Raw genomic sequence first — 26604 nt, forward strand, 5'->3', positions numbered from 1 at the left:
TAAATTCTATATGGATTAAAACATTAAATGTAAATCATGAAATTGGAAAAAAATATAGATATATATTTGTCTCCTGCAATATGAGAAAAAAATTGTAAAAACATACTAGGCATATAAACATAAATATAAAATAGATATTACTATCAAAGTAAAAATCAAGATATTATATCTATACCTTTTCCTATATTTCCTGACTTGGTAAAGAGCACCCAAAACATCTGCTCAGCCTTGAAATTAAAATTATCACCTTTCTTTTGAACTCAGTTATACTGTTTAATCCTCAACTTCAAGTCTTTTATCAGACCACTGCTCAATGCTTCTAAGCTACTCCTTCTTTCTTTTCCAAAATACCTATTCTTAGAATGGACTTCCACAGTCAGTCCTTCCTGCACACTGAAAGTGTCTTCTGCTTTTCTTTGTTATCAAGAATATTATTAAAGCTTCTAAACATCCAATTTTGGCTGTAGTTTGTCATTTATTCATTTGTTTAATGTAATGGAATGCTCTAATTCTGACCAATTCTCTTATTACCATGGCCTGTTCCATTTAATGGAAAGAATTTTCTCTTTTATCCTTTGAAAAAATGAAGCACATATATTCCAAGCTTTTTTTGTTCTAATAAATGAAGTGCCTATTTTAGGAAGAATATATCCTGTATGTTTTTAAGGGGATGCTGCTCTTTTGTTGCCATTTTTAAAATAGATCTTATGTTACTGATATTTACTTTTATTAAAATGGAAAGGATAAATATATTCCCAGTAAAGGAAAGCCCACTTGTCAGTTGTTAGGGAAAAAGATGGATTCATTTGACATCTCTCATAACTGGCATGGGACACTATCATTTTCTTTGGGAGCCAAGAGAATGATTTGGGCTTCAAGAATGAGAGAGACAGCTCTAAGTTTTACTACTTCTATCTGAGGAATTCCCCCTTCACATATACAAATAGAAACCCCAAGAAATGGCTCTGTTCCTTACTATAAAAGAATCAGAAACACATAGTAAATGACCAAAACTGGATCCAAAACCCCATGTGAGAGAGAGCTAATGGCTTAGAGATATTTATTATCTATCCTGACCCAATAGCAAAAGACCTCCTAATGTATTTTCTGCTGGAAATCTGAACATGCTTTATTCTCATTTCTTAATTCATTTGTATAAACATTTTTACATGTAGTTATTTATTTGCACACAGAGACATAAATCTTCACTATCTCCTGGTAGTTCTTTTAACTGCATATATCCCACCCTCTTTTTTGTCTACCTTACATTTCTTAAAGTGACAATGCCACTCATCTTTTAAAGTTGTTAACAAATATAAAACTTATATTACAAGTACCTTTTCAAGAATTCATAGACAGGAATTGTTATCTCCACAACAAGGTGAAATTTTTCATCATTCATGCATTTTAGCATAACTTGTGTAAAGAATTCCAGGAATCTAGGTCTGTTCTTAAATTTCATAACTGTAAAAACAAGTTCATGTGTAGTTACCAATATACTTAGTTATTGGCATTGAAAGATTACTAGTATTAATAGTCATTTTGTTCTAATAGGCAAGTCTATTAATCTTCTTTTTAGATATCTTGCTTTTAAAAAATATATAGAAGTAAATGTGGTATGAACTATTGTTTTTCTAAGATCAACTAATCCTTTGTAGTCTATATTTCATTTATTTTCTAAATATCTCAGTGTTATGAAACATTTCATTAAAGTTGCTTCTAATGTATGATTAATTGGGGAAAAGTTCTGATAATTATAACTAGCAATCTTAATTTTTATTATATTTCACTCTGAGTTAGGCAATAATGTTGCTGTTTCTTCACAGCTACACTTGAAAGTCACTACTGCTTTTTTCTCTATTTTTTGTAAGCTTCATAGTAACATCATTCACTACCAAAGCAAGCCACCATCAAGGTTCTGTCTTTCCAGACTTTAAACCAGGTACAGGTGTAGTTCTCTTTCGTTACTTGGCAATCAAGATTCTGCTTTATTTTGAATGGATAAGAACCCAAAATATTCTGCCTAGAATAGGTAAAATCTTCAAGTAGACAACAGAAACAAAATCCACAGAATCATGTACACATTCATGTCACCTACCTTCTTTCATGGCATTTTTTACTGTCCAATTTAAAACCACAGGGTAAAGAAATATAGGGTCTTCTGTTCCTAAGAGTTCAGATGTAACATCTAAATTTTAAAAAATTAAGAAGTTAATGTTCTGTTTAACATGAATAACCAGCAATAAAAATTCTTGGAAAGGATAAAAAATAGTAAAGTACTCAAAGTACTCATTCTAAATTGTGTACCTTAAATATCAATTATAAAATTATATTTTGCAGATAAAAATAATCCAATCATTTAAATTATTTCCTTTTATTTTTCCCCCTAAAAGCTAAGGGATTTATCACCAAATAGGTGAAGAGTTTCCAAGGCATGATTCTCTCTCATTCAAAAGCTGTCATATATCAGCACACCCAAGACTCAGAAACCTACCAATTATATTAACTCCATTTTAATAAAATAATCTTTAAAAGGCAATAAAGTATAGCACAGTCACCAGAGCCAGACTTTCTATGTTCAAATTCTAACTTTGGCATGTTTTAGTTATGAGACTTTGGCAAGTTACTTAGCTTCTCCTTGCCTCAATTTCCTTATCTTTAAAATGGGGATAATAACAATACCTTCCTCATACGGTTGTTATAAATATGTTGTATGAGTTTTAATGTGTATAAAACACTTAAAATAGTGCCTGGCATACAGAAAACACTGTACAAAACTATTTTTATTATTGTTGTTGCTGAATTTACTATTTAGCCAGTAATATTGCATTATGCTTCTTAGTAATGTTTTTACTGATACTATAAAAATAAGTAATTCATATTTCTAGAATACTTTATGTTTTAAGGAATTATATTTTTATATGTAAAAAGACAATTACTACTTTCCCAAAACTAAGTTTACTGATTATGGGAATAATAGAATATTGGGTTCCATTCATAAATTCAGCTTGAAACAGACATGGAATGCATTGAAAAAGAGAAGAGATCCAAGTCAGGAAATCCTCAAACAGTTTGACCACCAAGACAACTGAGGCATACAGTAAAAGAGGTAAAGTGGGGACAGGAATTCTATAAGTGTAGTCTGGTTCCAAAAGACCAGGGGGCCAAAAGCAGAGTTTCAGACATGGTTTGTGGCTCAAATTTAGGTATTCTCTCGTTCTTCAAGAAGATCTGAAGTATCTGCTTTTTAAAAAATGTGACAATACTAATCATCATCAGAAACTAAATCAATTTCCCAAGGAGCTTGCCAAGCTGCAAACTCCAAAATACCAATCATTGTATTAACACATTGTTCCATTATGAAACTGCTACAGTACAATGACCTAAACCTAATCTTTCACTGTACTTTCTACTCTAGAAGGCCAACAACTTACACATTAACACCCTTTACACTACCCCTTTATTTCTCAGTTACTGCCTTTAGAGCAGTGATTCTCAATTTTGTGCTACCCCTAAACCCCACCAAAGATCTATTTGATAACATTTGCCTCCCAGTTGATTGCCACAACTGGGAAGGTGGCATGCTATGCTTCTATGGATAGAAGCTAGGGATGCTGCTTAACATCCTACAATGCTAAGGACAGTCCCCACAACAAAAAACTATCTGGCTCAAAATGACAGTAGTGTGGAGGCTGAGAAAACCTGCTTCAGAGTCAGAAGATGCAGGCTCAAGTCCAAGGCAGCTATGTAATCCTGAGTAAATCACTTAATCTTTATGAGCCACATCTGTAAAAAGCAGTTAGCAATCCCTTATTAACAGGCTATTGTTAGGATTAATGACACAATGTAAAAGCACTGTGCAAACCTAAAGGGTTTACCAAATGCTAATCTTATCTTAATCCTTTGAACAAAATATCTTCTCAATTTTAAAAACATAATGCTAAACAGAAAAAAGTATACAGGGAAAAAAATGATCACATTGCTTTGTCAGTTTGAGTAGGTGTGTTTCCAACAAGGCCAGCTGTTCATTTATTTTTTCAGGCAACAGTATCTGCTGTGGCTTCTTAGTCTTTGAAGACTTCTTAAAAGAACCCTAAAAACATTGGTTAAATGTCAGAATGTACTTCAACACATTGCAACAACTGTCATTTTCAAACAACATTCTTTAAATTATGTTTTCATACTTTCATACTTGTAGATAAAACTATGATCTACATGGCTAAACAATACTAATTAATAACTAATAGTAACAGTTATTGTCTTCTAACAAAATGCCAGACACATTATTAAGTATTTCATGGAGATTGACCAAAATACTGCTGCTTTTCCCTCTCCCTTTCTCCCAGTAATTTCCGCCCTCTAACCAGCCCCCTCCGACCAACAGCTGTATTCTTAAAGCAGCTGAGGAGATGGCTCTAAAAATCTTCAGAAGAAAATTCCCAGCCTGCCCTCAGAAATGTATGCCTTTATTCTATTTTTCCTTTCTTTTCCCAGAAGGAGCTTCTTTACAACTGAGCTAATTGCCTTTGCTACTTTGCCTTTCATTGAAACATAACAGGGTCAGTAATTAGTGGATTAGGAATTGGCCTGTCTGCACTCAGGCTTCCCAGGGTGTTTTCTCTGTCTGAGCCTGAGAAGCAGCCCATCAATGTCTCTTGTTCTACCCACCCCCACAAAAAAACCTTCCACGCCCATTTAGGCTTTAAAGGACCTTGAGTGGCTCTAATGACTTCTGACTCCTATAAATAAACAATGGCTACAATATTAGTCAGAATTAAGTATCACAGCCTTCTGCTGAACTAGCAGCTTCAAGGAGAAAGGCGTGAGGCACTATCCTACGACAATGTGTAGAGACAGGGTCCCAGGCCAGGGCCTGGGTAACATGAAGGGGCTGGCTGGTAGACCTGAGAGTAAACACTTGGTGGGAAAAACCCTCAAATTGCCTCCAGCTTAATCAAAACTCTCAAACTACGGCCCACAGGCCACATGCGGCCCACCGAGGACATTTATCCAACCTGCCTGGTGGTTTTGCCGCAGCTGCCTGTCCTGCTTAGGAGCCAACTTGCCCGGGCCCACAGTGCTCATGTGTAATGTGCACCACACTCTCTAACAGCCCTTCAGCGGTCTGAGGGACAGTGAACTGGCCCCCTGTTTAAAAAGTTTGAGGACCCCTGCTCTAGACAGACAACGTCCACCCCCACCCAAGAAAGGATTATGGCAAAAAAAAATCATCTGATAAGACAGGGGTGATGTTTTTTGGAAGTGTTTTGTTTTGTTTTGTCTGGCAAACAAGTGCTTACTTGGAAATTCAACCTGTAATAGAGATAGAAATGGAGCTACTCTAACTGAGACAGATTCCTTTTCATTTTCTTGACCAAAACTCAAAAAAGAAAAATTCACTATATTATACTTTACTTCTATGACAAATTGAAAACTGATTAATTTTCATATATGTTTAATAACACTGTATGATTCCTAAAAGATCTAACATATATTTTTCTATGTTTAAAATTGAGAAACAAAAAGCAATTACCTCCTCTGGCATTTCGTCTTGTTCATTACTACTAAATAGAGATTTGCACGCTGGTGTGACATCCAACATTTTTTTCCCATAATTTATAATCATTACTGCCAGGTCATACTCTTTCCATGAACGCAGAATCTAATTTTAAAAATTTATTAATTAACTCTATTGCACACTTTTGTCTATTTTTCAAGTATAATGTATCATTTTTAATAAATTTCAAAGCTTCATAATGTTTTGGGTCTAAGAACTCCCGTTTTTGTTAAGAAAGCTGGAAATTTACCTCCAGATCATATTTAATGCATTTAATGTCATTAAAAATGCACGATTCTACTAGGTAACAACTAGTAACAGGATCTCACCAATGTTAAAAGAAAAACTTTAGACAAATTTAATGTAACAGAGTTTAATTGAACAAAAAATGATTCACAAATCAGGCAGCGTCCCCTACCCCAAACCAGAATAGATTCAGAGAGACTCTGTTGGAGGATTTATGAACAAAAAGGGAAGTGACATACAGAAAACAGAAGTGAGGTAGAGAAATAGCCAGATTGGTTATAGGTCGACATGTGTCTTATTTGAATATGGTTTGACCAGTTGACTGCCTTTGATTGGCTGAAACTTAGTGATTTGGTACAAGAGTAGGTTACAATCTGTTTATATAATTATAATATATATATAAAATATATATATATAATATATATATATATATATAATACCTCCAGTTAGGTTACAGTTCACTCTGTACAGAGAAACCTTTAGGCCAGACTTAAAATATGTAAGGAGGCAGCTTTAGGCTAAACTTACTTTAACACCAATAATGACTTCTTCACATCTCCAGGCCATACAGCTGGATAACTTGGTATAGTAAGTTGACTATTAAGAAAATGTTTCTATTTTAAAAATCTACATTAAAACAAAGTAATTCTTGAAGGAAGACCACATAAACATTACCTCTTATCTTGAGTTACTTTCTATGAGAAATGGCACGATTATTAACCTCATGATGTCTTAGAGGGGCATTTATATCAGTAAATGATATACAAGACATTCTCATAGGAATAAGGTGTTTTTGGTAGATTCTCCATGAGCCCTGGAGTAGGCATACACTGTAGTCAAAAGGAGGGAAGGGGCTCCCTCTTTTATATTTCCTATCACCAATTCTCTGGCCTTCTTTAGACTGGCCCTTACCTACCTTTCTAGAGTAATCTTCCACCACTCATCTCCTTACACTTTAATCTCATAAAATATTGAGCCAAGTGTAAAATCTGACAATCACCATTAAGGACTGAACTCTGACCTTTTTCTTTTATCCAAATTCCTTTCTAAGAGGACTGGTGAGTCACACCTACAAACAGTAAAATCTCACAAAGCGGGTTTTATTAACCCAATATAATATGGTTTACCTTCCAACCTGGTTCTGGTATAGCATCACCTGAGAGACAGAAGACCCCCTTATTTTAACTCAGTCATCCAAGTGGGCCCCTATCTTAACTCAAGCATCCCTTCCACTGATTCTAGGTCTTTAGATAAAGCTTAATTCTTTCAACCAATTATCAACTAAAGAATCCCTAAAACCCACCTATGACTTATAAGCTCCCACTTTGAGATGTCCTGCCTTTTTGGGCCAAACCAACGTATTGATTTACGATTTTAACCTGTAATTCCTGTTCCCATGAATGTATTAATATAAAACCAAACTGTAATCTGGTCACATCGGGTACATTTTCTCAACACCTCTTGAGAACTTGTCTCCTAGGCCTAGGTCACACATATTTGGCTTAGAATAAACCTCTTTAAATTATTTTATAGTTTGGATTTTTCCATCTAAACCATTGTGTTTCAGGACTTCATGTCTTCCTACAGCTGAGCCATTTCCCAGAACAGCTCTCTCCACCTTATTTACACAGCTTCACCATGTGGTTACAACCTTGGCTCTAGCATCAACTCCAGGAAAGCCAGCAATCTGATTCACTTACACCCTACTGAAGGCAAGGGTCAAAGTAATGGGACACATTCACTGTTAGCCCCTTAGGGCAACTAAGAGTATAAATAAGTTTGTATGAATTTGTTATATGTAGATATATTCTGTTGAGTAGGTTAGTATTTAAGGTAAATAACGACTGTTACTTCTTATGCAGGGAAGTGATACATAAAGTGGCTGAAAATAGAGTGGTTACTTAGACCTGATAAGCTTTACCTAATGCTAAGAACAAGAAATGTTTCTAAGGGACAAGAGAAATGGTGCTAAACTAATGCCGACTATGGAACAGAGCGTGGGAAAGAAAATGGTGAAATAAATTTTGAGTTAGTAGATACAGTTAGGTCATGCAGGGCTTTGAATGCCCAGCAAAACAGTCCAATCTCATTATAAAATTTATATGAGAGGGGAAAATTTTATTACAAAACAGAAATGAGCTAATGATTGCTCTCCACTATACTTAATTTTGCTTTCTGGCATATTTAGAGAACTTACAGAGAACTGTGCAATCATTTCCCCTCATTTTAATATGTTAATACAAAATAATAAATGATAAAGAATTTTTTCCAATCAAAAGAAAAATAGAGGACCAATTCTATTTAACATACCAAATGATGAACAGAAATAAAAAGAGTATGCCAGATGTTTAGCATAATGATTTTAAAACTATGCAAAAGTAATGACAGATTTAAGATGAGGGATCTCAGAAGTGGCACTTTAGAAGAAAAAAAAAAATACTGCTGCTTAAAGAAGGAAGATTCAACCACCTGAAAAGATCACCAGTTTTTTTAAACAGAACAAAGAAACAGAGCCATTTGACTAATTGGGCTTTACATGTCCTAAGAGAAAATTCAATATTGTTTATATCAAATGAACACCTGAAATCTGGGATTCAGGGTTAGTCCAGGATTCTGAGACTATAGGCCAGGCTGGAGGAGACTTCTAGAATGGCAATTCTCAACAATGAATTTTGGATAAAACCAACCCAAATATCAAATCCCAACATCCAAATATCAAATCAAATCCAAATATCAAAAATTAGTTTTTTTAAAAAAGTTCAGAACACATTTAGGCCACTTCTACAGTACCATCACTGGGATTTCAATGATTCCTGCAGGGAGGGAAAGGGGAGTGGGGTCATGGCTGGCAAGCCAGGAAATGCACAGAGCCAGAGCCAAAGCCGCTGTGTACTAAGGTAAAACATTCATTCATCCACAGCTGAGAGAGGCAGCATGTCAATTCAAGGACTTCAACCTCCACTGGGCCCCAAAGGCTGGCTGGACACTCTGTTTATTCTAGGTCAGCATCCCCTCCCACCTTCTACATTGACTGGCCCAAACCCTCCCATTCTTCTCAAATATTTGAAACCCACCCCTTATCCTTCACCCCCTCACTGTCAGCAAAGGACCTTGCTTCCTTTCCACAGAAGAAATGCAGGGGAACTAGCTTATCTCCCATTCATGAACCTATCACCACACACCTGTAACTACAACCGCCCTGCCCTCCTTGAGAGGGGAGAAGTGAATCTCCCATCCAGACTCACCCCTCCCACAAGTGCTGGGATCCCACTGCCTTCTGCCTCCAGGGACCTTGCTCTGCTCCTCACCTCTCCCCTCCCAAATCGCCCTTCTTCCCCTCTCCCGACTAAGCAGGTTTGGGGTTTTTTTATTGGTTGGTTTGTTTTTAGCAGAAGTTGCTATTGGCCAGTTGCCAACAACAAGCTGCCTTGGGATAGACTTTCTTTCTTAGTTCTGGAAGGAATGCTGCAATAGTCCCTCTTAGTTATTTAAATGTAAACTAAGTAGTTGTGTTCAGTGCCCTGGAAGGAAAGTGTACTTGGTCTTCCTTTATTTGAAAAGGACACCCTTCCCCTGGAAATACACATTGATGGAAGAGTTTGGGGAGGAAAGGCCAACCAGACAAATATATTCTAAAGAAAAGTATCCTTGGAAGGTGCACTTTTGGCTCAGCATGACACTAATTAATGTGTGTGTGACTGTAGCACTGGAAAAGGGAAGGGGTGCTTTGTACTGTGTGGGACCCCTGCTTTCAGTGATGGTGACAGAACTAATAGTCACAGGAAGATTCTAGAGGTTGGGGAGGGGTTAGAAATGACAGAGGATTTTTGGATTAATCTGACTCTTTAGCTCTTCCTCTTGCTAGCGTTCAGAAGCAAGATCAGCCCCTTGGACTAAGTACACCCTTTAGATTCTTAGATAATACTAAGACAAATCTACCCTTCTCACTCAACACACTGTTCCCGGATGATATCACCTATTTTGCTTCAGTTGTAGTTCATATGCTAATGACTCCTTTGTCTTTATACATATGTAGCCTCTTCTGAGCTCCAGGCCTAGAGGTCCAATTACATAATGGCCATTTCTTTGCATAGATCCCAATGTTCAATCTGTTCAAAACTTATCTTCTCCCCTTTTACCACACAAAATTACTCCTCATCCAGGGTTCAAAGAACAGTGATATACTCATCCAACTGCCCAGGCCCGATAGCTGGATATTACTGTTGATTCTTCCCTATTCCTCTTTTATCCCCTTTATGCAGAAGATTGCCAGGTTCTTAATTTTATCTCATAAATTACTCTTCAATTCTTTCAATTCTCTCTACCTCCCACTTTTTCCACACTAGTTTAGTTTATCATCCATCACCTTCTAACACATCCCCTGCCTCAGGTCTTATCCCCCTCTAATTTTTAGCTGTTGTGCAACCAGAATAATTTTTGCCCTAAACTACAAATCTCATTATGTCATTTCTACGTTTGAAAGCCTTCAATAGTTCTTCTCTAACCTTAGAAGATGGCCATGTGTCATAGGGTACCTGTTCATTGCTCCACTTTTTAAGGTAACTGAATATTTAATTATATCCTCTGTAATTAAAGATAAATTTGATTCTTCTTTCCCAAAACTGTAAAATTATTTCATATTTTCTCATTGATTACTCCCTGAAGTAATCAATGTTAATTATCCAGTATCTGTCATATATTTTTCCCAAACTAGTATTTGCCTTTAAGCTTTGTTTATAGTGCCTTGCCATAAAAATGTTTTATTATATAATCTAATTATCTATCTTTGAATTTTGTGCCTTACTGAGGAAGGTGTCCCCTAATTCCAAGGCCATACAAATATCCTTAAAACCATCTGGACTTCATTCTGTTTAAGGTATGAGATAGGGCTCTGGCTTTGTTCACTTCCAGATGAATATAGTTAGTTATACCAGTAACTTTCATTAAATAAACTATTATAATACACTATAATTTTCTCAATGAATCAAATAACTATCTTTGTCATACAGTGATTTCTTCTGCAGACTTGGGGCTATACCTAGACCCTCATTCCACTCCACTGAACTATGTCCCCCTTAATCTGTTAACATCATTTTTTATTGAAGTGGTCTTATGGCAAATTTTAATATCTATTGAAAACTCTTAAGTTATTCTAATCAGTTCCAGAGATACACTATTGAAATTCTGATTAGAACTGCATTAAATTTAAATATTACTTTGGGAAGGATTTACATTCCTATGACAGTAAGTCTCCCTATTCAGGACTTAGTGTGGCCTGCCACATGTTCAGATCTTATTTTCTGTCCCTCAGTAAGATTTCGCAGTTCTTTTATTTCGCTTCTTTAACATTTTGTTAAGTTTAAAATATTTTATTTTATAAGTGGTATATTTTAACCTCTCCATATCTAACTGACTACTACAAGTATAATAAAAATAACGATCAGTTTATAGGTATCAAATACACAGTCACTTTATATATTCTCTTTATAATTCTAGTAATTTTTTCCTAGATTCTCATGGGTTTTTGAGACCTCTACAATTACAGATAAATTATCCAGGCAGTCGCCAGGTTACAGAAGAGGTGTATGTTCCTGAGAATATCTTTAGGTAGGATTTGTACGTAACTCAGATCCCTGATGAACAGCATATATATAGTAATAATAACAATACTATAATGGCTCATGTGATAATAATAATACTGTATAATACTGTAATAAGAGTAAGAATACTATGTATTATTGTGTAATATTTAAATAATAAGTTACAGATACTATTGTGCTCTTTCTTTTAGTTCAAACAAACACAACATAAAAACAAACTCATACAAAAACTTTATATAGGAGAAATTTTTAAAAATAATATTAAACATTAATACTCAATGTTGCATCAACACTAGGCTAATAGAATGTTACACTTCTTTTGATCTTCTAACTAAATCAATAATAACCTTTCCATTTCAGTCATTAATCCACTACACTGCTTAGCAATAATTGATGCTTTCACTGGAGCACTACCTTTCCTATGTTCCAACATTCTCACTTTATCCTCTATATTATAATTGCTCCGATAGTCAAGCAACTGAAGCCTAATGCTTTCCCGGTGAATGATGGTGTCTGGTCTTTCTCTCAAAGCTTAATTATTTCTACTTTTGTTTCCACCGTAATCACCTTTCTCTTCGCTGCAGGCTCACCTGGACTTGCAGTGGACTTTTGCTTTGGAGGCATGGTCATAGAGGGAGACACAGACTCACAAAATGAAATAAAAAAGTTAAGATGAAAGTGTGTAAGCAACCACATGAACAATGAGACCCACCACTAGTGTGAAGATACATCAACGAACCTGTTATGCCATGTGGGTTTGTTTACATGAGCAGAAGAAACTAGTTCCAAAATGATTCATATTAATTTTTTAATTATAAATTATCCTTATGGGGAGCCTTGGGAGCCCATTTAGAAGTACAGAATGCCATAAGACAGGTGGTCTATAACCCAGGGACTGCCTGCACATTCCTTTCTGATAATATTAAATTGTTTCACATACTTATCTATTGCATAAGAAAGAACCTCTAAAAAGACTGAATCTTGCTGTTAAGAGTCAGCAGCTTTTTCCTGTTCCCGATTTTTAAGGAAAGAGCTTCAGAAATTTGCCATTTAGTATTTTTGCTGTAAAATTTTGGCAAATGTCTTTAGCATTATTCAATACCTTCCTTCCATTCCTAACTTACTAGAAATTTTATTAGGAAAGGTTGCTGAGTGAGAAAAGTGCTCAAATGCCTTCAAAGCATTTTTTATATAATTTTACTGGTTTTTCCTTTAATTTGCTGTTGTAAAAGAAATTCAGGTTTTGTTTTAATTCAGACTTGATCTTTAATACTTGACAATGAGCCTGTCCCAAGACTGGAGAATGACCAGTTGCCATCCAGGAGCAGAGAAGGGTGATATGTCAGAACAGAATCTCTGTCCTGATTAATGCTTTGGACCCTGTACTCTGCTTTTTCTGATATGAAAATTGCCATTCCTTTATTTTTATTTGTATTTTTCCAGTACATGAGTCTATCCAATCATTTTTCAACCATTGTTTTATCACCTTGTTTTAGGAGTATTTCTTGAAATAGTATATATTTGAATCTGACTTTTTATCCTATCTGGCAGTCTCTGTCTTCTGAATTCCTTCACATTTAGTAAAGTGATTAATATACTTAATTTTATTTATACTTAATATACTTAATTTTTTATTCCTTCCATTTTAAAGAATACCTTTTTCCTTCTTATTTTTGCTGAATTAGCCATTTTTCCTCCTTTTTTCCTGTTCCTATTTCCTCTCTCTCATTTCCCCCCTATTCATTTTTTCTCCCTGTCAATTTAGAAGGCTTACTATACTTTAAAGTTCTGGTCATGATTACATATTCCTCTGAATCATCTTGAAATATATGCATTCTTTCAAAGAACATAATAATTTTATACTACATGTATTTTATATGTGTGTGTGTGTACATACATAAAACACCAACCATGCACTAAGAATCTTTACCTGCTCACATCTTCCCCCAACCCAAACAGGATGGAAGTTTTAGTTCTAGGTTACTAGTAAGTTTCTTTTTCAAAGATGACTCTTCTCTTTCAAGAATCCCTACTTAGCATTTATATTGCAAAGTCCTAGTCACGTCATTATTATCTACTTAATTTTAATAACTCATATGTTGCAAGATTCATTGCTCCCATTATTCTTCTCCTTTTTGTCTTTCCCTAGCTTGGGATTTCTGTTCTGAATCAATTGTCATTTGATAGAGTATTTCCTCAAGTGTTTTTCTCAGATAAGTACATGGGCAGAATACTTTTCAAATGCCCGCACTTCTGAAAATGTTTGTTTTGCCCTGACAAATAAATGATATCTTTCCTGGTTATTAATTTTTGGACTTCAGTCTTTTTTCCCTAAGGGTTCTACAAATGTTGTTCCAGTGTTTTAACTTCTAGTGTTGCTGATAAAAAGTTTGAAGCTAATTGATTCTCTTTCTGTTGTAAATAACTGCTCATGTCATCCATGAGTTATTCTTCGTCCTGCAGCTACTATGAGGTTCTCTCTAATTCTCTGTGCATATGTCAAGTGCCTAAAACAGCATCTGTCACAGACAGGTAATCAGTCAATATTTGTTAAATGGAGGAGTGAAACAAAAATGAAAAACCTGTTTATATTCTGACCACACTTTTTGCCTATGTCTACTCCCTGGCTTAGATCTCCAGATATATCACTCTTGCTTGGTACAGTCTGAGTTCATCTTTATGGTTAGTCCTCTGTTTAGTTCAGGGTCCTGAACACCAATCTCAGAATCATCCTTAGATCCTACCTACTGTGTCCTTTCCTTCAAGTCTAACATCAATTTTTACATTCCAATTTCATGAGATTATCACATTCTTCCTTTACTTACTGCCCTTCGATCATAACCCTGCTGCTTGAGCTCTGGACATCTTCGAAGCCCCACTACCCACACTCAACTCCTGGGTTAAGATACTTCAGCTCTACCTGCAGGTGCCACTGAGATCATGATCGGACAAGATGATACGCAGGTTTACTGCGATATAAGGAATACATAATTAATGTTTTAGGGTTGTGAAACAAAGCTATTCTTTGTGACCATATAGAATGCCTATAAAATAAATGCTATTTCAAGAACATCAAGTTTTAGTTTATGAAGACCCATTAGTTTCATCGAAAAAGTTCAACACCACATTGAACTATTCTGTAATGTTTAGACTTTACATTTGCTTTTGATCTAAAAATGCTTTTCTACTTACTGAGATTCAAAGTAGTTTGATTTTCTAAAGCATTACTGCTCCTAAATTTTATGACACCAGATAAAGAATAAGATAAATACCTTTGTTAAGTAGAAAACACAACAAGCTATCATGTGCTGTATACTTTCAAAATTCGCAGTATTTTTCTTTGAGTAGACGATACTTGGTAGTCCTTGCAAAACCACTACACACTTTATCAAGATCTAAAAATTAGAAAATGATTTTAGTTTTAAAATATCATCCTTACTAATTACAAAATGCTCTTTTCAAACCATGTGAGTTTTAAGACATAAAATTTTACTGTTAAAAATAATTATTGATAAATTGTTTATTAGGTAGAAAGGAATGTACACTGAGATAAAATTGATATGTTCAATCCTGAGACAAGCCCTTCATCTAAAGTAACTTGAAAACTAGTGAAAAGAATAAAATACACAAATAACTATTAAAAAAACATACTTTGACAAGGATCATAAAAGATACAGGCATTATGTTACATGTATACAAAAAACTAAAGATCATATCCAGACATAAGAGGACCTTGAAAAACCATATGGAGAATTATGTGGTATATTAAATATCATATAGTGATTCCAGGTACTTGAAAAAATACCTCCCTTTAAAATTAAGACCAAATATTCACATCTCAGGAAATCAATTAGTATTGGTGTTCACTTCATATTCTCCTTGTTTCATATTTTATTATTCTGAATTTGATCAAGAGCTAGATGGCTAAGTTCAGCTTTCGATACTGTTGCACAGTTCTGGGCAACATCACTGTCGGAAAAGTACTGAGATTTCAGCAATCTATTCATCATTGAGAGTATCCACAAGGGCAAATTAACATCCAAATGTTGGTTTTTGGGGGGCACATTAAGTGCTTCAAGCTCCCATTCTAACAACACTGTTAGTATCATTACTGGACACTTATTTTTAATACTTTTTTAACTCCTTTCCCTCTATGATCACCCTCTCCCACCCTCCCACATCATAACCCCAATCATGTTAACACCCTAGTAATTTTGTAGTTTTCTTGAGGGTCATATAATCATACATATGTATATGTATAAATACACAAATGTACATAGAAGAAAGGCTGTTGTCATCTTACAAAGTGGGATTTATATACACTTTTCTGAACTATACATTTCTCCTTCAACCATGCCTTGTGAGAAATCCCCCAAGTCTACAAATATAGTTCTAATTCATTATTTCTAATGGCTGGATAATATTATTTGGTATGGATACTTCACTTAGTAGAATGGGCTCCAGCTCTATCCAGGATAATACAAGAGGTACTAGATCACCACTGTTTCTTGTGGCTGAGTAGAACTCCATGTGGTATACATATACCACATTTTATTAATCCACTCATGTATTGGTGGGCACTTGGGTTGTTTCCACATCTTTGCAATTGTGAATTGTGCTGCTATAAACATTTGAGTGCAGATGCCTTTTTTACAGAATGTCTTTTTTTCCTTTGGGCAGATGCCCAGTAATGGGATTGCTGGGTCAAATTGTAGTTCTACTTCTAGCTCTTTGTGGTATCTCCATATTACTTTCCACAGAAGTTGCACTAGTTTGCAGTCCACCAGCAGTGTAGTAGTGTTCCTATCTCTCCTAATCCACGCCAATATTTGTTGTTTGGGGATTTTTTGATAAAAAAAAAACAATGGGGGAAAATGGGCATTTATTGAAATCTTAAAATCTGTACCCCCATAATATGCCAAAATAAAAAAAAAAAAAAAACACATTCTCACTGGAGTTAAGTGATATCTCATTGTGATTTTGATTTGCATTTCCCTGATTAGAGATGTTGAGCATTTTTTCATATGTTTCTTGACCACTTGTCTTCTTTTGAAAAGTTTCTACTCATGTCCTTTGTCCACTTTTTAATGGGGTTGTTTGATTTTTTTCTTGCTAATTTTCCTGAGTTCTATATAGATTCTAGTTATCAGCCCTTTATTGGATATGTACTATGCAAATATTTTCTCCCATTCTGTAGGTTGTCTGTTTGCTCCCATGATAGTTTCATTCAGTCTGTTTCATTCAGTCTTCTACATGTGGCTATCCCAATTTTCCCAGCACCATTTATGAATAAGGATTCTTTTCCCCATTGTATGTTTTTGTCTACTGTGTCAAAGATTACATGGCTATATGAGGATGGTTTTATATCTGGGTTCTCAGTTCTATTCCACTGGTCTATGTCTCTGTTCTTGTGCATATCAGGTATATTTGTTTTTAATATTGTATAAAATTAGATTTAATTTAATTTAAATTAAAATTGCTTTACAAAAATACAAATGCTTGTAACAATTCACATTTCCCAAATCAATGAATGAGAATGCCTTTGTCCCCTGTCTTCACCAGCAATAGGAGTTATAGATCTTTTCGATTGTGCCAGTGATATTACATTGTTAATTTAATATGCATTTCTATGAATATTCAGAATTCAAGCATCTTTGCATATGTTTCTCAGACATTTGGATTTGCTTTCTTGTGAACTGTTTATTCATATCGTCTGTCCATTTTTCTATCAGGTTATTGTCAATTTGCAACTCTTTGGTATATTTATTTACCCTTCTTAACATTTGGAGATATTTGTTTCCAAATCTGTACATTTTTTACTATCTTTGTTATGATCTCTTTTGTTACACATAGATATCTTGTTTCTAAGAGTTCAATCTTGGTTTGAAAGGTTTCCCCCAAACTGCATATATCATCTCCTGAGATATTTTTTCCTAAAGTTTTTTGCTTTATTTTATATTTAAGTCTTTAATACATGTGAACTTTTTGTATATAGTACATATAGGGATAAAATTCTATTTTCTTTCAGATGAATATCCAGGTGTTCTACCACCATTTATTAAAAATGTTCATTCTCTTTCCACTGAATGGGAGTGCCAACTCTGTCATACATACATTCTCATACATATTGAGACCTATTTCTGGAATCTCCCATTTTCCACTGATCTTTTCTTATTCCAAACAATACAATTTTAATTAGAGACTTCTTTCTTAAGGCTTTTTCTCATAGCTATAATCCATTCTCTGAGCTGTAGCCCAAGGCATCCTGAATCACTGGGATCTTAGAGAGTGACAGTGGATTACTATAAACTCAACTAACTGCACACCAATTGGACCTGCTGTTCCCACTGTGGTATCCTTGCTAAAGCACATTAAAAGATATGCATTTATATGGATACCTTTTCTTCTTTACCCTATCAGAAAGAAGTGTCAAAAAAGTTCCCATTAACACTGGACAAATAAGAGTGTATATTTTGAATACTGCTCCAAGGCAATAACTTTCATACCCTCTGATGTAATATTCTGTGAAAGAACATGAACTTTCCAGACATGTCTCAAAACAAAACAGTAGCCCACCATGGCAATGATACCATGTTAAGCAGACCTAAGGAGCAAGAAATGGCAAGCACATTGAAGACCTTGGTAAGATACATGCCCTCCAAAGGATAGAAATAAACACTATGAAGATTAAGGGGCCTGTCACATTAATGAAATATCTGGGGGATGCTGGGATACCCCCTCCAAAATAAGTCTGACATCTGGCCTCTCTCACCTCTAAGAAGAAAAGACCATGCCAGGTAGATGCCTTTGGGTTCTGGAGGAAGCATATGCCACACTTGGGAATACTGCTCCAATCTATTTACAATCAACAAGGAAGGCTGTCAACTATGAGTCTAGATTTTGGACTCTGGAGGGAGATGAACTACTAGATGTGGGGATTGTGGGAGAAGGAAAAGCATCTATGCTCCAGTAGAGCCCCTTCAAGGTGAATGCTTGTTAAGTTACTTAAGCTGTCTGGTTAGTTTTATTAATAGTGAAATGAAAATCTTTAGACTTTTCACAAGTTCACTCACATCTTCTTGGTTCTCAACAACTGTGCCCATGGTGATGATGATGACAATGACAATAATGATGGTGATAACTAAAGGACACGATGAGCATCGTAGAGGGGAAGGGCATGTCTCTAACCCTTGCTTGGGTGAGGCAAAGACATAAAATGTAACCAAAAAGTTTGTACCTTTATAATACCCTGAAATAAAAATAATAATAATAATAATTGTAATGATGATAACTTTCTGCAAGTCTCAGCAGCAAAATCTTCTTTCTCTTACTACTTCCTTGTGGCAGGTGGAATTCTAAGATAGTTCCCAAGGTTCCTCCCCTGGTGTACAAGCCCTGTATAATCCCTTCCCCTTGAGTATGGGTGTGGTCTGTGAATGCGATGAGTTCATGGTTAGATTCCTCACAGTATATTGCAGGAGACTGTCCTGCTGGTCTTGAAGAAGTAATCTGCCATGTTGTAGGAAAGGCCATGTGTCAGAGAACTGGGAGTTGGCCTTTAGGAGCTAATGACCTCCTACTGGATAGCCTCAAGGAAATGAATTCTCTCAACTACAGGTGAACTTGGAAAAAGACCTTGAGACCCACATGAAATCACAGGCCTGGCCAACACCTTGATTTCAACCTGATAAGACCCTAAACAGAATACCCAGCTAACCCATATCCTCCTGACCTGTAAAGAGATATGAGATAATAAATGGGTGTCCTTTTAAGCCACAAAGTTTATGGTGATTTGTTAAGAAGCATGGATAACTGATACAATTCCTTCAGCTAGGTCTCACCTACTCTTTTTCCATAAATCCTAATTCCTATATTACTAAGACACCAAGTATTTTTTTTTCTTGGGCCGTATGGTCATTTCACCAGATGATGGATTTAACAGTATACTTTAAATAAATAAAGCATAAATAAATATGCTTTAAATAAATGCTGTTTTGAATGGTACAAGAACATAAAAATTGAAATAACTTTAAAAAATTAAAAAGCAAATTGCCAATATTTAAATATAGACAGCATGGGGCTGAATGTTTTCAAAGAAACACATTTTATTGCCCTTATTTATGTTTTCCCAGATGTATAAATTATTAAAATATCTTTCAGTTAACTCATGAAACTTCACACCACTTGTTCTTGACCTATCTGTACTTTATAAGAGATATAAATGCTTTTGTAAAATGAATTGTTGAGTTGCCTTTATGAAAATACCCTTATTTTGGGGGGTAGGAGAAATATCCTTACCTGTACAACAGGTACCAAAACAATATTGTGATAGATTATAGGAGCAAGGAGACCATAACATTGAGTCACAGCTTGAAGGGCATAACTGGAATCATTTAGAAAGTTGCTAAGTTCCAATGCCACTAATACTCTCTCACATTCAACCAGTCTAGCAATCTGTAAAGAAACAGGCATTATTACTCAAATTGAACAACAGGTGCTTAAGTGTCTCTAAGAAGAATAAAAGATAGAAAGTATGATCCTTTTGACTTAACAAAAATGTGAATGTTTGTTAGAAGAAAATCTAAATTCAGAAACAACTCTAACTCCCCAATACATACAGATATTATTAAATACAGATAGCATAATCTTAGAATTAAACTTCAGAATTTTTTAGTAAAACAATGCAAGTACCACAAATAAAAAAGTACCTTTTTATTTTTAAGATAAAATATTTGCTATATTTTAACCAAAAATAAATTTGAACAATTATTAATAATTAAAATATAACATTTTATTTTTAATAAATATTAATATTATATATCACATTATAATATTAATATTATAATATTGCCCTCACTTGATTAACAGATTCCCATTTCCCTTTTGATTTATGAGAAAATGGTAAGTTTTAAGTAAAGGAAACTAATCTTCTACTATACTTATACTTTTGCTATTTAAATAAAAATGATAGTAAAATATAAAGTTAGGGTTTTAAGATTAAATGCCACTTTGAAAGAATAAGAAAACATTCTTACTCCTTCTTCCCCATTCCTGGGGAAAGATTTTGTTATATATATATATATATATATATATATATATATATATATGTATATATATATATATATATATATATTCAAGATTATATACAAAGAAAACTGAGCAGCAACCCCAAGAAATTTCAGCCAGTTTTTACTAGAATGGCAGTCTAGCATTCTGGAATTCACTGAAGTACCTTAAAATTATCTTTATTTTCACATAAACTATGCTGAAAGAAGAAACTGAATGCAATGTAATAGGAACAGGCTGAAGGTTGTAAGTGCTTGAGCTGTAGAGAACAGTAAACTTGTCTTGGACAGAGTAATGTTATTTTCATTTTCATATCCCCTGAAACTGGCACAGTCTCATGTAACAACTTACTGGTTAACTAATTAATAAATAAATGGATGGGGATGAAAAAGCATCTTAAAGAAAAAAGAAAACAGAAGACTAAATTCTCCATATTTGAGACAAGTAAAGAAAGAAAGACAGAAAGAAAAGTGAACCTCAAACAAGAATAAAAAAATAATGTAGAATTATTACCCAAAGCAAGAGCATGATAGGGTTGCAGATGTTTATAAGCAATCTGAGACTCTATCGATAAAAGATAGGTTGAAAACCTATCTCTATACATGAATACAATATTATAATAAAAAAGGAGGTGGCAGATTGATATATACCACCATAAAAATATGTCCAAGATATAATAAAAATGTTAAAAAGGCAAGTTGCAGAAACACAAGATTGTGATCCCATTTTTATAAATAACAACAACTTAGTCTATGCATATTTTTTAAAATTAGAGAAATCATATGAAAACAATATGTGGTATTCTTAGAGGTAACAGGATGACAATGGGTTTCACTTCATACATGATACATTTTTGAAAGTCTGGAATACATACTACTTTTGTACACAGGGGAAAACAGATAAATTGAAAAGAAGAGAAAAAACAAACATGAACTCAGGCATGTGAAATCTATATGCAATATCCAATAAAGAAGCACATTTATACAATGGCCTCTCAGTCCATTCACAAGACAATACGCAATCCCAAAAGAACATGACCTTGAAACATCAAGAAACAAATATGATGAATCTGACATGTTTTTAGTCACTTTAATTCACTTACTTGTTGAGAGGGGAAAATCTCATTGCCTTTAATATTATCACAGAAAAGATTTTCTTCTTTAATTTTAATGTCACTTGTTACAAAAATATTCCTAAGAAAAAGGTATAAAAGGATTGGAGAAGTCTCTGCCAGAACATCTGAATGTAATCTGAAAAAGGAAGTAAATGATATTACAGGTATAAATATAAAATGATTTAGCATGTGAACTCACCTTTTTAGAGTGATTTGCTCTCAATATCTACACAACGATCCCAAGAAAGCAACAAAAATGTGTAGAATAGCTATTCTTGCCTAGCTGTTTATGATAAAATTAAAGACTATCCTTAACAAGTTCACAACTAATAAAATCAAAGTGATAAAATATTATGTCACAGATACATAAAATTAACTAGTGGCAAAGTTTTCTGGTTCTAATATATACAGTCCTTTTCTATCAATATAAGGAAATCATACATTTTCAGAAGTTTGAAAAATAGGCCTAATATTTCAATTAATGAACTTTCTGGAAATGTGGGTCATTTATAGCAAACTCAGCCACGTTTAAAAATAGAGAAAGAGAGTCTTAACTCTTGTATTGTTTCTAATTGTTTTTTCTAAATTGCAGTCAACAGTGCCAACCATTGGCAAAGCTGTGGAATCTGTAGTCGTCCTTCTTTGTGTACGGCACTCCTTCGCCCTTTGCCTTACTAGATGACAAACCCTCCCTCCCTTTTAAGTTTCAGGTCCATCTATTCTCCATAACCTCCATCCCTATAAAATAGGAAAGTAATTCACACTTGAAGACAATCCTTTTCACCACCATGTTCAACTTTGAGGTTATCTTTACCAAGACAATTTTATTCTCCCACTCCTGCAACTCATACCAAACTTTCTCTTTGTAAATCATGATGATCTTCAGCACCTTGACAAATGCAACTAGCCCAGGCTGTCACCTCCTGGCTCCATTTCCTTCCCCACCTACCTCAGACTGTGGTCAGTCTTTTCAACGGTGACCCTTCTAGCACATTAGGTTCTGTCATCTCTTTATTTTTTTATCATTAAATAAACATATTTATTATAAATCAGATATAATAAAAACTAAACTGAAGGGATTTTTTGTTTTGTTTTTTTTCAAGACAGGGTCTTGACATGTCATCCAGGTTGGAGTGCAGTGGCATGATCATGGCTCACTGTAACCTTGAAGTTCTGGGCTCAAATGATCCTCCCAACTCAGCCTCCCAAGTAGTTGGAAGGTGCATGCCGCCACACCTGGGTAATTCTTTAATTTTTTTGTAGAGATGGGGTCCTGCTATGTTGCCTAGGCTGAGCTTGATTGAACTCTTGGCCTCAAGTGAGTCTCTTGCCTTGGACTCCTGAAGTGCTGGGATTACAGGCATGAGCCACCATACCCAGTCTAAACTGAAGGTTTTTTAAGATGCCATTCTGTTTGTCATTGTGGTTTTTTTTTATTTTTTTTAGCGTATTATGGGGGTACAAGTGTTAAATTGACATATATTGCCCATGCCTCCCTCCCCCCTCGAGTAAGAGCTTCAAGCGTGTCCATCCCCCAAACATTGCACATCTTATTCATTTGGTTGTATATACTCATCCCCTCCTCCCCCCTCCCACCCTCCCGACACCCAATAAATGTTACTCCTATATGTCCACTTAGGTGTTGATCCGTTAATATCATCTCTTTATTTTAAGCAATAATCAATTTGTCTGACCTTGCGTAAATGTCACTGTCCAACCTTTCTCTATCCCTGCCAGAATGACCAATCTCTTATTTATTTTACTCATTCATTCTTTCGTTCATTCAAACCAGCATTTGCTGAATGTCTACTACGTATAAGACAGACACTGTTCTAGACCCTAGGATATAAAGATGAATCAAATGCAGCCTCAGCCGCAAGGAGCTGGGCTTTACTATGAATACATGTTAGATGACATCAACTGAGTCATTACTGCTTTCAGCAACACTTTCATTTATCACTAACATCTTCTTGTTCACACTGCCCACCGCAAATGTTATAAATCCTCCACTCTCCACCCCATGCACTCTTATAACCTCCTGGCTCTGCCACCATAGTGTCATCATCACCTGCATTTTCTCTTATTTTCAGTCTCTCCCTCCCTATTGGCTCCATTCCTTCCACCCTCCAAAATTTTTTCCTTAAGTCTTTCCTTCAAGTTTATCCCTGCTTTCCATTTCTCTTTACCACCAAACTTCAAGAGTGGTCTTTGCTTCTTAGGATTTTTCATTTTCATTTTTTCTTTAGCCAATTACAAAATGGTTCCTGGGCTATCATGCCACAAAAGTGGTTCTCTTGAATTCACCAATGGCCTCCTAATCGCCAACTCTAAAATCTCTACTTCGTTTTCACTCTACTCAACCTCCCTGTAGCATTTTTGAGCAACTGCTCTTCCTGGCTGTGCACTAGCATTTAATATCACTGACCAGTCCCTCTTTGGTGATACCTTTGCTTCCCTTGGCAATGCACTTCCCTGGACTCTCAGTTCCTGGATAGCTCCCTTTCAATCCCTTTCCTTGGTTCTATCTCGTTTCTGCCCCTTACGTGTAAACAAAATCCAGAGTTCATTTTCAGCCTTCTATCTTTTCTACTAAACACTCGTTCCATGGGAAATATCACTCATTTTCAATATTTTAATGATGACCTCAATGAACAATTTCTAAATCCCTATGTTTACCCTTGACTCTTTCTTGAGAGTCAGCACTAAATAAATAAACCTACTGCCAGCTGATATCCACAAAGGCATCCTGCTGGAAAACCAACTCAAGATATCCCCAATAAAACTGATTTCCTTTCTCCAAAAACTTGTTCCACCTCTCCTGTATCCTTAGTAAATGTCATAGGCTTCCAAGTCAGTTAACATTAGAAATCCCAGTCACTTTTCACTCCTTTCTCTCTCTTATCCCCACAAGTCACATAAAATCCAAGACCTATCTCTTCCTCCTCCAAAATGTCTCTCAAACTAGCTTGTACCTAGCATCCTTGTACATAGTAAATGCTAAGTCTATATTTGTTTAATTGAATGGAATTATACTTTTAATGTAAATAAACATTATCAGTGCTTTGCCTCAACCAATATTTGCATTTTTGAGCTCATTATCTCTGATTGAGGAATGAAGGGAGTCTTGCTCTGTTGCCCTGGCTGCAGTGCAGTGGTGTGAGCATAGCTCACTGCAGCCTGGAACTCCTGGGCTCAAGTGATCCTCCTACCTGAGCCTCCCAAGTTGCTGGGATTTATAGGTGTGAGCCACTGTGCCTGGCTGGTTTTGTCTTTGTATGTAAAATCTTTCAAGCGTTAACAAGCAGGTGAGGGAGATTCTTGTTGCTTTTTAACTTGTTAAGGCAGCTTGAAATCACCCTAATGCTCATTTCTGAGGCTGCTCTTAAACTTTGTTCTTTTAAAGAAAATGGCAGTAAAGATGGGATGGCCTGTAGTTTTATATGGCTTCTACTGGCCTACTTGCAGTTGCCAGTGATCTAACCCCGGAAGCCTCTTCAAGCAAAGGAAAGCCTTCTTCCCCTCACAGTCCCTCTCTCAGACTCAAACCTTAACCCCAACAGGTACAAAAATCCCCAGTGCATATTCGTGTTTTCTGGTATAACTGATATTACTTTGGTTAGTATTTGGTATTTTTATTTTAAACTTTCATCCTTATGCCTCTGATATTTTCTTCTGACTCTAGCAAGAAAGTTTCTAACTAGGACATGAGAACTTAGAATGTATGTTCTTATTATAATTCTTGTTAGAAACAGTTTTATATGAACTATCTTAACATGAAATTGAAAATGAATTAATTCTAAGCTTCACACCCAGCATCTATATTTTCAGTAAGCAAATTAATATTTTAAAAGAATATTTCTAATTACCTTCTCTGTGTAATAGTCATTGTATTGCTTAAACTAATAACAGATTGTTCATCCTGAATTGGTGAAGCAACAAAATAATCCCAAACTGGTGAGAAAACTTTCTTAGCCAATTCATAGTTACCAAGCTGATAGGCAACCTACAAAAAAAAAGCATGTTAAGCAATATTTTTGTTTATGCAATGCATATTTTAAGCACGAATTCTTATAAGTTCCTATCACACACTAATTTCACATACAGTTGTTCACATTTGCTTTTCTGTTCCACGGTTCCATAGTAATGCAACACTGGCCACTGGCAAGGGAGACAGACACATTTTTAAAATCTCTTTTATTTCTAAATTGCATGGAAATTTGAAACTCTGTAAGGATGTTTCAAATCCTCATAAGCAAAACAAAGATCACATCTAAGCCAAATTAATTTCATTTCCATCTATCTCAGCAGTGCACTCCATTTATTATAGATACTGTTATAATGAACAATCTGTTCCAAGAGAAACAATCAGATTTCCCAAACCCAACATATGAAATATACCTTATTCTTTTCTGGTTCTGACTGACACTTTCAGAGCTTTTGTGCAATAAAAAGTTCACAGCTGGAAAGAGTAAAGAATAAAACAGAGAAGCTTTCCAAGAAGCCATGATACATTTTAAGTTTAACAAATTTTAACATAATGCAAAATAAATGATTTCACTAGTAAAGCTCAGGAGAAAAAAACCATCAGTTTACCTATTTCTTTTGGTAGAGTACATTTCTTTAAAGAGGTTCCTAAAATTCATTCTATTTAACTATGTATATGACAATACAAAATCTCACCAAATGAGTTATGTGCTGCTTCAAATTCTTTATGGAAGCAGATAGGGTATAAATTATAAACAAATTCATTGAATTAAGCATGTAAATGACACATTACTAGAATAGTTTTTCCTCAAGGGAATAACTTACGGGGCCAAAACTTTTCAAATCTGCAAAATGGGTACTTAAGATCAACCAACCAGTAAGCTTTATGAAGTTTCTCCTCTGTGCTAAGCACGGTAGGGAAAGATTCTTCCAAGCTTACAGGTGGTCTCATACTCCATGAAACTGGAATCGAGTTAAAGCATAAAACACATAAAATCCCAGAAAAACTGCAAATAATAATATCATAATTGTGGAGG

At 35.1% G+C, this 26604-nt stretch overlaps 1 protein-coding gene across 3 annotated transcripts in view; it reads right to left on the reverse strand.

Annotated features, from left to right (window-relative positions):
• CFAP54 (cilia and flagella associated protein 54) overlaps positions 1 to 26604 on the reverse strand; it is a 303509-nt gene that overhangs the window by 199882 nt on the left and 77023 nt on the right. For all 3 annotated transcript variants that reach the window (XM_020287907.2, XM_076007090.1, XM_012775331.3), the window contains 8 exons: positions 25450 to 25586; positions 21572 to 21719; positions 19702 to 19857; positions 14676 to 14798; positions 5534 to 5662; positions 3979 to 4093; positions 2099 to 2188; positions 1338 to 1464 (listed from right to left, as the gene is read on the reverse strand). In XM_020287907.2, coding sequence (XP_020143496.2) covers positions 1338 to 1464; positions 2099 to 2188; positions 3979 to 4093; positions 5534 to 5662; positions 14676 to 14798; positions 19702 to 19857; positions 21572 to 21719; positions 25450 to 25586 — 1025 coding nt within the window. The remainder of the gene's footprint in view (positions 1 to 1337; positions 1465 to 2098; positions 2189 to 3978; positions 4094 to 5533; positions 5663 to 14675; positions 14799 to 19701; positions 19858 to 21571; positions 21720 to 25449; positions 25587 to 26604) is intronic.

Source organism: Microcebus murinus, chromosome 10 (assembly GCF_040939455.1).
Source record: "Microcebus murinus isolate Inina chromosome 10, M.murinus_Inina_mat1.0, whole genome shotgun sequence".
Classification (NCBI taxonomy): Eukaryota; Metazoa; Chordata; class Mammalia; order Primates; family Cheirogaleidae; genus Microcebus; species Microcebus murinus.